The sequence below is a fragment of the Nestor notabilis genome, unplaced genomic scaffold (assembly GCF_000696875.1).
Source record: "Nestor notabilis isolate BGI_N333 unplaced genomic scaffold, ASM69687v1 scaffold1812, whole genome shotgun sequence".
Lineage (NCBI taxonomy): Eukaryota > Metazoa > Chordata > Aves > Psittaciformes > Psittacidae > Nestor > Nestor notabilis.
In genome coordinates this window covers 22573-34594 of record NW_009917711.1, presented here as the reverse complement: position 1 = coordinate 34594, position 12022 = coordinate 22573, and the positions used below count along the sequence as shown (strand labels likewise).

The 12022-nt window shown below is 38.7% G+C and overlaps 1 protein-coding gene across 1 annotated transcript in view; it reads left to right on the top strand.

Annotated features, from left to right (window-relative positions):
* Nucleotides 1-4435, top strand: part of GRM5 (glutamate receptor, metabotropic 5) — a 58277-nt gene extending 53842 nt beyond the window's left edge. The window contains exon 9 of the mRNA XM_010009365.1: nucleotides 3613-4435. Within this exon, the coding sequence (XP_010007667.1) occupies nucleotides 3613-4435 (823 nt within the window). The remainder of the gene's footprint in view (nucleotides 1-3612) is intronic.
* Nucleotides 4436-12022: the final 7587 nt, after the last annotated feature.

Below are 12022 nucleotides of genomic sequence, written 5' to 3'. Positions count from 1 at the left end.
AAAAAACCTAGCTTTCAAATCAAATCAAAGCATGTAAAAGGGTTTGTTCTACCAAAAGAAAAGTATTTTGCTCACATTTTGTTTTGGAAATCATGTCACTGATTAGAGTTTGACCTTCTAGAAATATGACCTGTACTCTGCTTTGCTCTATTCAATGCAATGTGCCAGCAGAAAAGCAGATTGGGATAGAAAAATATGGATTCAGCCAAACTTAGCAGTGGAATTCCTTTAGGAGCTCAAACGTGTAACTCTGTTCTCATCTGAAGGAGCCAGAAACTCTTTGCAAGAAAACTCTGGAATTTCCCTGACCTAAAGTTTCCCATCACCAAAGGGTCATGACAGAGCTGGGCACAATGAATATAAACAATTCCATTAGTAGACATCATAGTCTATATCTCTGATCTATCTTTATTTCTCTATTTTTAAATAATGTATGTGCATTGCAGTGGTTTCCAGTTAACTTGAGTAGCAATATGCAGTTAGAGCAGAATCTTAAAGTACTATCACTGCAATTTATCTGTAACACAGCTTCATAACCAATATGAGAAAACAAGTGGTGTTCGTTTCACAGAGGCAATAAATGATTGCAAACCGCAGATCAGTGTTGACTTTGTAGTAAGTAGGTGCAGCATAATAAAGTGGGTGATACATTTCTGAGATAACAATTCCAAATTATTTCTGGGCAAACTACTAGGATTTTAACTATAAGGTTCATTTCTTACTGATAAATTGCTGGTTGCTTCCTACTCAGTTTATTTTATAGCAGGGAATTTGCAATGAGTAATGGCCAGGTCTTTCAGGCTTTTGCACAACATTTACATTGAACAGCCACTGTTCTCCTCTAGAGCACTAGGATCTCCATTAGAGTCACACAAACAGCTTAGTTACTGTTGGGCACAGTGCAAAGGCAGTAAATGAATGCAAAGGCAATAAATGAGTGACCCAAAAGCAAACTGGGGGCTGGTGACAGTTGCTCCACTGAAGATTTAACTGTCAGCTGCCCTTGCCAGGAGCTGGGCACATCCCCAGATTTCATCCTTTTCCTTTCCCCAGGCTCCTCAGCCTTATATCCTTACTTAATAATCATTTCCCGAAGGGTGACCATGAAGGGACTGACACATTCTCTTCACAGCATCTTACAATCTGACCTTCAGCCAGCTGAAAATGTCTACATGCATTTAGTACTCATGCACACACTTAAAACCATAGGGTTTGAACATCTCTTCTAAGCCAGTGCTTGAAGTCAGGAATGGTGCTAGATTTCACCTCTTTCCTCTGGCAGGCATTTCTATTTACATTGGTTAACCCTTCATGTTAAGGGCATATTCCACCTCTTTGGCAGGCAGCTCTGAACTCTGAGCTCTGAACTCAGCAGGAGTTGAGACTCCACCAAAGAGGACATCCAGGACTGGAACTAGGCCCTCTTTTTCTGCTAGATCAAAGTTACAAGTGTTGGGTCACTCAGCCTCCTGGTCCAGCTCAAACTCAACAGGAGCTGGAAGGAGGTATCACAATCATCATACCAGAACAAGAGGCAAGATCTCACCTGCCAAAGTATACTGCTGGCACCAAGCTCCCACTGAGCTCAGGACTCAGCATGACCACGGCTCTCAAACAGTTCTCAACACCCGCTGAATACATGTTCCAGTGAGATGAGCACACAATCCTCAGAAGCGATGATTTGCCTCTGGAAGATGTTAGTGCCAGTTCCTATTCAGCTCAGAATTGCATCCAGAGAGATGCAAAAATTCAAAGTAATCAGTGCTACAGGTTAGATTTAGCTTTTCTCTCTTGTTCTGATTGATGTACAGCAAAACAAGACACCAGCTGTTCTGCCTGGCATTCTGGGGTAGGTATATAACAGTTAACATCCAGATGACTTTAAAGTTCTAGATGACAACTGCAGAAAAGGGCTGAACCCTTATATACTCACACAGTTCATCTCCCAGTCTAGTCTCTCTTAAAATACCCGCTGGTTTATGCTGTGTTTGTCTACTGGATTCTGTCACGCTGCTTTTGAAGGGAAAAGCTGTTGGCATACATTGTGTTACATGATCCATCATAATTCCATGTAATGTAATCATGGATGTGAACCCACAAGAAGGTTTTGTTTACACGCAGCACATAAATTTTTTTTTAGATGATTGGAAGAGCTATTAAACTGATAGTGTGTGGCAAACCTCCACATAGAGGCTGGTACAAAGTCATCTGTGTTTGGTAAACTATGTGTCTCGCAAAGTGTTATACTGCAGACTAATGTGTGAGTTTATCTATTTCAGGCTTTAAAAGCAAACAAACAAGCAACAAATTTGTGATACTCTGCCAGGGTCTCCAATGTGGTTGTCTTTCTGAAATCCTAAATGGCTTTAGCAAATGTTCTAGAAACCAAAGCAAATTGTTTAAAGTTCTGTTGCATTTTATATATAAATCATGCTTATTTGTATGTGAAGTCTATGTTTTTCCTGTTGACATAATTTCAGAGTCATTGTCTGTTTTAGCTAAGAAATATTTCTAATGGTCTTTCTTAATCCCAAGAATTATAGGTTAATATATGTATAAACAGCAGCTCATCAGCCTAAGGAAGATGAAAAAGGAATGGACTCATACTATGTCTTTATAAGTGCCACATCTGGCTTTTCCTAGGTAGCAAGAGAAGAAAAATAAGCAACTTTGATAACGAGTAGAGTATGATGGGATCAGAAGAGAAATTACCCTGAGAGGACTCATTTTGTAGGACAGTAGAGCAAAATGTGTATTGCTCTCTCCAAACTCAGGTCATCATGAGGACCTGCTTCCATATATTGTCCATTATTTCTTTCCTACTAGGAATATAGTTTTATTCTATAAGCTGACCTGCAATCAAAAGTTACTTTTTTCAAGCTAGTGGTGGCTAACTTACCAAGTACCTTGATGAAGAAGTCACCCATTAGAACGGTTTCTACACCCACAAACAGTTTAACCCCTTTATGAGTATTGCTCCAGTACTTTCAAGTAGTAGGTTATAAACAGGTATTTTTCCCTCAGTCATAACAGACTACACTTCTCCATCTCCCAGTCTATACTCCCTGCCCCACTCCAGGAATCCATGGGCAGCACCCTACACCATGGTCCTTAACACTGAATGGTCCCAGACCAACCTACATACCTGCCACCTGTAATGCAGCCAGTCCAGGTCTCACCCCTATTCCTTTCAAGCATTTACTTCTTCCTCACTCCTCCATGCATCCATCAGTGCCACAGCCCCCCTTTCTGACACCATTCCAACAGAAACAAAGCCATCAAACTGCTCCCTCCCCCGAGATGGACACTGCCTGTGTCCCAAGGGCAGCAGTAAAGGGATCAGCAGTGGCCATGAACCAGCAAGAGTAGGTCACGGCTGGAGGCATGAAATGACTTGTGAAATGAGCTGGCACACTCTTCTTGATTTCCTAGAACATATAGGTATAAATGATAGATATAGATATATTGCAATAGAGATAGATGAAATTACAGTCTGCTTTATGAGGATATCATACAGTCAGCTCTGGCATACCACATACCCATGGTATAGGTACAGTGATTATGCTATTCATTATGATGCAAGTTACCATTTTATCTCATTTCTGTTTACAGCTCTAATGGGAAATCAGTTTCCTGGGCCCAGAATGAGAAAAGCAGCAGAGGAGCACACCTTTGGCAGCGGCTGTCAATCCACATCAACAAAAAAGAGAACCCCAATCAAACTGCAGTGATCAAGCCTTTTTCCAAAAGCACAGATAGTAGCCGACATAGTAGCAGCGCTACGTTTCCTGAGGCCAGTGCCAAAACACTTTATGATGTTTCAGAAGCAGAAGAACAATACCCAGCTCAGTACCGACCGCAGACTCCCTCACCTATCAGCACCCTGAGCCACAGAACTGCCTCCGTTAGCCGAACAGAAGATGATGCCCCCACCTTCCAGTCTGAGCCTGCTCAGCGAAGTAGCTCCTCTCAAGGTTCCCTCATGGAGCAGATCAGTAGTGTGGTTACTCGTTTCACAGCCAATATCAGTGAGCTGAACTCTATGATGCTTTCAACGGCCACTCCAGGGACAATGGTCTCCACTCCTCTCTGCTCTTCATACCTGATTCCACGGGAAATTCAGCTCCCTACAACAATGACCACGTTTGCAGAGATTCAACCTCTTCCTGCCATTGAAGTTAATGGCGCTTCGCAGTCAACTAGGAAACCTTCAAATGACAGCATCAAAGAAGGCACCTCGGAGACCCCATCAACCAAGCAAGACCTTGAGGAGTTGGTAGCTTTAACTCCTCCTTCTCCTTTTAGAGACTCCATCGATTCTGGAAGTGCGTCTCCCAGCTCTCCGGCTTCTGAATCAGCTCTCTGTATCCCATCCTCCCCGAAGTATGACACACTCCTCATCAGAGATTATACTCAAAGTTCTTCTTCGTTGTGAATGTAGTTCAATGCAACGTTGGAACGTTGGATCTCAATTACTACAAGCAAGTAGTGAGGGAACAGCCAAGCCTTCAAGATCTCCAGTGTTTACGTAGATAGAGTGAGAGGCATTGGGTCATCTTGTCAGAAGTGGAGAGCAAGAAGAGGAGTAACTTGAGAAGTGGAAACATCAGATTAATTATGCTGTTTTAAAGACAAAATGACTCTTGGCAGATTTTCGTGGCCTTAAAAAAACATGGGCTTTTCAGAAACACTGAATCTATTTTTGAGGGCTTATAAGGAGTCTGTTAAATCAGTTACATACCAAGTGCTTTGCTTTAGTATTACAATGAACCGTGTGTACAATATACAGGGCAGGGGGGAAACTAGATTGTAAACAACTGTACAATGGTTTGTTTGTTTACGCTGATTCCTTACCCAGAAGTGAACCTTGATCTTTTATCAAGAATAGAAGACCAAACATTGAATGTACATTTTCTAACAGACTCAAATCTGGGACCAACCTGTCAAGCTTTCTTTCTTTTTTTTTTTCTATGAAGATCTCAAAAAGCAGTAATGTATGTTCAATAACTACCAAACTTTTTGTTGAAGCATATTGTGTCCGTGATACGTTACACGTGGATAACACTAAGCTGAGGCTTTGCAGTGAGTGACTGCAATATGGAGGGCTTTACAAGTGACTTCTCAACCTACACGTTTGTTTATGATATTCTCTTCTATCAGTATCAGAAATTCAATTTGTTAACATTGGATTCACCTTCACAGCAACAAAACCCAAGGAAGATTTCCTGACTATTTCACCATGTTGCCAACTAATAATGACGTAGCAAAAAATATTTTCTGGAGTACTGTTTTGTAATTCCCTTATCAGGGCAAGTTGTTGAGGTGAATATTCTCTTTCTAGCAGCACTACCAAGCTATATCATAGCTGCACTCCCTACTGAAATCAACACATTTCTATGGACATTCTTATGCTAACGTTACCAGTTAAAATACTTATTTGGGCTCCCATAGTCTTTGCTTTTAAGGAACAGGTAAAACACCCTAAGGATTTTCTCCATACTTTGAATGACAGAATTCTAGGAAACTGATCTGGATTATGATGAATGCTGACTGTCAGTGGAAAGTTTGTCATAATCATAATTCATACACAGAGCAAAGAAAACCCTATGTCAAAATCTGCTTAGAGGTGATTTAGCTACTCTTTAACAAGCATCGATTTTAACTGTATTTAGCTGCTGATGCCTTGCAGCTATGAACTGTGACAAAAAAAAAAGAAAAAAAAAAGAAAAAATACTTTCAAAGCAATACTGAGCAAAGGTTAAAACAGAGAAGACCTAACGAGACATGAACTAACAGAGTCTTTCTTTGTTTCTTAGCAACTGGTAGAAGCAAGGGGATTCCTCATATTTTTTTCCTCTATCAAGGTAGTACATTTTAGTGCACTTCATACTGTCACAGCACTTTTTTAATACAGGCAGGGAAGGGTTTTAAAGTTTGAATAGGAGCTAAATAATTTTTGATAGGTATGGTTACATAGAACTTGTAAGCCAGGCCCTAAACGCACACTCTATTGGCTCTCTCCTTGTGACAAAGCTGTCCTCAGGTGCCAAAATTTTATGGGTTTGTTTTGTTTTATTTTATTTAAGGATAGTATGAAGTGGTGAGTGATGTACTTCAATTCAAAGCTGAGTTGATGTAGCCTTATATAGAAGACAGCCTCATGGAAGGGAGCCTTGAAATAAGGCTGCTATGCTTCATTTTCAAAACCTTTTAATCTTATCTCTTCAAAGATAACAAATATTTTGTAATCGAAATTCATACCCCCTTACTCTTCCCCATTCCAAAATAATAGATATTTTAACAAACAAAGAAAGATGAAAGCACATTTACATACTTCAGCAAAGAGCATTTTGTATTCCTTTGGAAAGCTAATTTCACCATTGTGTGCTGCAAACCAACTTGCTGCTCAACAACATTAGAAACCAAAAGTAATAGATGACTGAATCCAGGCTAGCACCTCACAGAGATACAGTAGTGACTCTGTACATCCTGCACAAGGCAGTGTTATCCATTACCAGCCTGTGGGCATGCTTATTTTGCCAGGTAAAGTCGTTTACTAGCTATGTCTATAGCATGAATCAGCAGGTCACAAAACAGCTCTACTCCAGAAGGCAAGTCAGTACACCAAGTCATGACTGTAGGTCCCTGCTGCTTATGTGTAGTTCTTGCCTCCTTGCACGACTGGTTAGCACAGACTCAGTTCCATGCAGCTGTACTGTTTCCAGACCAGAGCCTGTTTTTGCCCTCCTGCTTCACAGTACTAGCATGTCTCATCATTCCTTAACTCACCATGTCTTTAGGAGAAAGAATCTTCTTCACAGGTTACAACCCACTTTTGAGGGAAGAGCATGTCCAATCAGTCTGTAACACAAACATTCTCATTTAGATATTATAGACCACTTAAATGTTGTTCATGGAAGACTAATATGATAACACATGTTTCCCATCAGTACAATATTGTTTTGATATATACAGAGTGTACTGAGATAGTTAATGTGAATTTCAAAGGGTTTCTATTACTATCTGTTGTCATATTCTTTAAGCTGTTGACCAATTGTCCTTACTAGAACATTCTCCACATTGATCTTTACCTAGCCTTTTAGATTCCCATTTTTGTAGTCTTTTCTTATGTTTGGTGGACACTTAATATTAACGTAATCCTGCTAAAATCTGTGGGCTTCACTGCACTGTGAAATAATCAACAATGACCATAAGGATTATACAGATAGATAGACATAAGAATCTTTTCTCAAAAATAAAATCAGTAAAAAGGAGTGAGAAATAGAAACTGTTGGACTGTGACTCAGCATAAATATACCTCTTCTGCTCCCAGATTGCAATTCTGCTCAACCCTGGCCATAGCTACTGCTCAGAGCTTCTTGTCAGCTTTCGAACATATTGCCAAGATGATGTATGCATTCATGTGTGCACACTCACACACACACAAAACCCTCAAACACCTGAATCCATGTTGTAAGAGGCTAAAACCCTAATGTTATACAACCCAAATTTCGAACACTTTTGCTCATTCTTACTCTGGGAGAAGTCATGCATCTTTTGTATACCCCTTTAGCCACAACAGAAATTGTAATTGCACAAGGAACCAAGGATGGACCCTGCTGAGATTGTACCTCCTTGTTGTCAGTCTATCTTTAATGAAAGATAGAACAGCCTTAACGGCATTTAAAGAAGGCAGAATTCATTTTAATTGTACAAGCTTGAACGTACCAGTCTCACTTTGTATGATATGTTTGGGTTTCAACAAAGGGAGGAAAGGTTTTTTTGTGAGAAGAAGGTAACAATTAAGTAGTGACTGTAGTAGTAATTCAAAGAAGCCCAGTAGGAGATTTGAAAGACTGGAAAGTCCTTTGATAGAAGCCAATGGTTTTGACACAAGAAAAAGAAAATCATGAAAGGCAGACATGATTTCATTATGCTGTTTGTATGTTAGTCTGTTTAGGGCATTAAGATATAATGGCAGGGTTTTCAGACATAAAGCAAAGGGTACAGTTATGAGCACTTCCCAATCTAACTAAAGAATGTGCAAGTACCAACTGAATGGCTTGACTTTGCCTTCCAACTTAATGCTGCTGCCAGAAAGGGAATTAAAGGAGTTGAAACAATTGTCATTCTTGACCACAGGGACCTTGGAAAAATCACTTGTTTCTTTTGTTCTTGAGGCCAATCCTGAAGAGTGAAGGTGTAACCACTTCTGGAATCTGTGCTCTTGAAATAAAATGAATCGTTCTGGCAGGCCAGCTGGGAAGAAGTGTTAGCAATACTGAAGAAGAACTGTATTCTTAATTGGTTCTGAAGAATAACTGCATGATGTTGGAGATGTGCTTCCTTGTATTTCTATCTGAACATTGGTGCCTAGACTCACACAGATACTTTAGACCAGAGATTTTTAGACCATGGTTCACAAAGCACTCGCTGATGTTTCATGGGAGCCTGCTTGATTGCAAGGTGTTGGCTTCTTCCATTGTTTTCCAGTTACAAAAGCAAATTAAATGTTAATTAAAAAATAACTGTTAAAAGTTTTAAAAGAAAAAAAAAGTTAGCTTGCTTGGATGTTTATTCAGTTGCTGTGTTTGCAAAAGGAAAACTTAGCAGTCAAAACTGGGAGAATAAGATCTCCAAAGAGAGTAATTGGGAAGGCCAATCCGTGATTCTGATTCTGGATGATGGTGGAGTTCACCTGGGGATGTTTTCTTTAGAGACCCCAAGACCAGATTGAAACACAACATAGCTGTGGGTGTAAACTCTGTAAAGGAAAGTGTGCAACTTTGCTATTCTGCTTAATACATCATTTATGAAGTGAGAAATAAAAATGTGACAGCAACAGACAGCACACAAAAAATGTCGGGTCCTTAGGAAAATCAGAACACAATGCTCAGGATTAATTATGTGACCATGACTTTTTATTGTATTGGAGACCAGTGTCAGGACTGACCCAAAAAAGGACTTTGATGCCTAAAGTTAAGATTTCAGCAGAATTTAAGACCTACATTTAAAACTCAATTTTTAAATCACTATTCAATTGTCACCTTACTCAGGCATCTAGCATTGTATATCTGCACATATCCTGATCTCAACACATCTAACTCATGCTGAAACCCATCAGGGATCCAGAAATCAGCTGTTCCTACATTAAATCCCTGTATATCCCATGAATGAGTACATAGAATGTACAACTCAAACAGCAATAGGATCATACTTCCAACAAAATGGAGTAGAAATCATTCTTTGTTTTAAGGGTATGAGTCTGATTATGCTGCTGTCTTCTTTTAATAATCCTTGAGGTTAGAGCAGTTGGACTGGTGAGAGACCTAAATTCAAACCCTACTGTTACCAGAGGTGATTGAAATCTTACTCCTAGCTGAAAAGTGCTCAAATGACTCAGTGTTGAGGTATGGCAATTTCACAAGATACAAACAAATCTGAGTCCCAGAGGAGAAAAGGAACAGCTACTCTTCACCCTGATAGGACATACACTTGATGTAATTAAGGATGGTATATGACCATTTAACACAAAATACTTTAAAAATCTCTGGAGCACAGACCAGATGACTGCAAAAGAAGTGGAGACACAAAGACTGCAACTACAAAGTAGAGACAATGTTTTTTCTATGTGTTGGCTAACACACACACACACACACACACCCACCCTTAAATACTTCCCTGAAAAGTGCTTTACTGACAGGAGGGAATGACATGTCCTTCCTTACCTCTATGTCTGCAACCATCTTGTATTCCATCTGGAGTTTTTGGACCCCTCCATGGAAAGGAAAAGTCTGAGTTTTCTTGGATAGGCAAAGGAATTAAACTTGAGGTTCCCACTTCTCTGAGACTGCAGAAAAAAGGGGCTAATTTCATTTATCTCCATCCATCCTTTACAAAGGTGGCCCCTTTTTGAATCAAAAAGTATAACCTTGTCCAGAAATGGATTCCAGTTGAAAATTAGTGTTTTCTGTGCATTTCATTTCCATATTGGCTCAAGCAGAATAATACCAGACATCTCTTTCCATGTTGCATTACTTTCCTGGGCACCTAAGTCTTCTCTCAAACTTCACACCAAGGTCAGACATTTAACAAAGGGTTTTGGCCTCCACACTAGAGCCAAATAGTACAAAATATAGCTATTACACTGCATAACTTTAAGTGCTGAAGTCCTTTACTGGCATTGGCCCTTAACCTATTGAGGTCAATGGAACCACTCCAGACTAATATACATGTAAAGAAAATTGAAGTTTGATAGTGGCCAACCAAGTCTATAGATCTTGGCTATTTGGTTCAGCAGAATGATAAGGACAGGGTGTTCTGCCCAACTTCTTTTGAATCAAAAAGTAGATGTATTCTATTAGGTTCATTCTTGAGGCAACTTGCTAGGCCTGGTGAATGGTACTTCCCCACCATTCTTCTTCATCATTGCTACTCTAGCAGGTATGCCAAATGGGAAAATTGTACTGACTAAATGTGTTAAGTGATGCAAGAGAATATGTCCAGAAATAAGAAACAGGTCACAGTTTTCTGGTAGTTTCATGAATCTCATAAAAGGAAGTCAATACTCTCCATGAACAGGCAAATAACTCATCTGCTACCCATTTCAGTGTGCACTGCACGTATTAAAAACCTCAGTTGAATTATCTGAATTCATTTTTTTTGCTATGGTTTATTACTATACCCTCTGTTCAAATCTCTGCAATTGCCACTTTCAATTTTATGCTGTGAAAAGGAGAAAAAGATGCAGACCAGTGAAGCATAAAGGTAAGTAAAAAATTCATCTAGGTGATGAATTGATGTATATGGCTGGTTTTGTCTCATCTGAGTAATGACAGTACTAGCAAACAATAATCATTAAGTCACTCCAATCTGCCAAATGGGAACAAATATACTATGTATATTACATGTACTAATAGGATTATATGGCAGCTGCTGGTGGTATTTGTAATTAGAAATCTATATAGAATATAGATGTTTTAGAGAGACGGTGCCAATTCTAAAAGATTTGTGTGGGCTACAAGTGCTTGTAATTATTATTTTTTTTAATTTGCTAATAACTTATGAACAACTGGTTTCAAACATTCTGTGAGCGTTTGTTCTTTTTTATGTTGTTGCTGCTTATACTATTAAAAATAGAGAATGTAAAGTTATTATTTTGATGTGAACTGAAAATGATTTTTCATAAAATTTAACATTTTTATCAGCTTTGGTTTTGCTTTCTACCTGTACAAATGTAATTTATTTTAGCATTGAAAAATACATTTGCTTGTTTCTCGATTGTCTACATCATGTTATAGTTGGTGTTTATGTAGAGTCAGGTACTTTTTGAACAGTATTAAAAAAATTCTGTGATATGACTGAAAACTGGATTTCTTTTCTCTGAAATACTTACAGCTGTTTTCAGTGCAGTACCTTTTGCTGCAAACCAGGTGTGCCCATGATAATCTTTTTCTCCTCTCTGTTGTTTTAAAGGATTAACTTTATATTCATAAATAATAGTTACATACTGTTCTAGTATAGTTTGATCTTTTTCTTTCAAAACAAACACAATCTATATGGATTTTCAGGTCAAGAGGACATAGATTAATAATCTAGTTTTGAACAACAGAAAACAAAGCTGTTCAGCTGGGAATTCATATATCAAAGCATCATTTTTATAGCTGTAGTAATAAACCACATTACTCCTGCCATTTCAGGTTCACATATAATCTTAAATTACAAGCAGAACATCTGAGAAAATTTTCTATATCCTTTAATAATTTGGTTTCTAGTACTCTGCATTGTCACCACTGGAAATCAATGCCTTACCTCAAGTCTGGCTATATTCTTTTTCCAGCCAATAGATTTTGGAATACATTTTGGTTTAGTTATCCTGCTAAATGGAAAAAAAAAAAAAAAAAAGAATAAAGAAAACCCAACCTGATTTGGTTTATTTGCTGTTGAAGAATTTAGGGTAATAATTTCATAACACAACGGTAGGCATAAAATACCCATCTCCAGCTAAAAATAATGTGAGTTC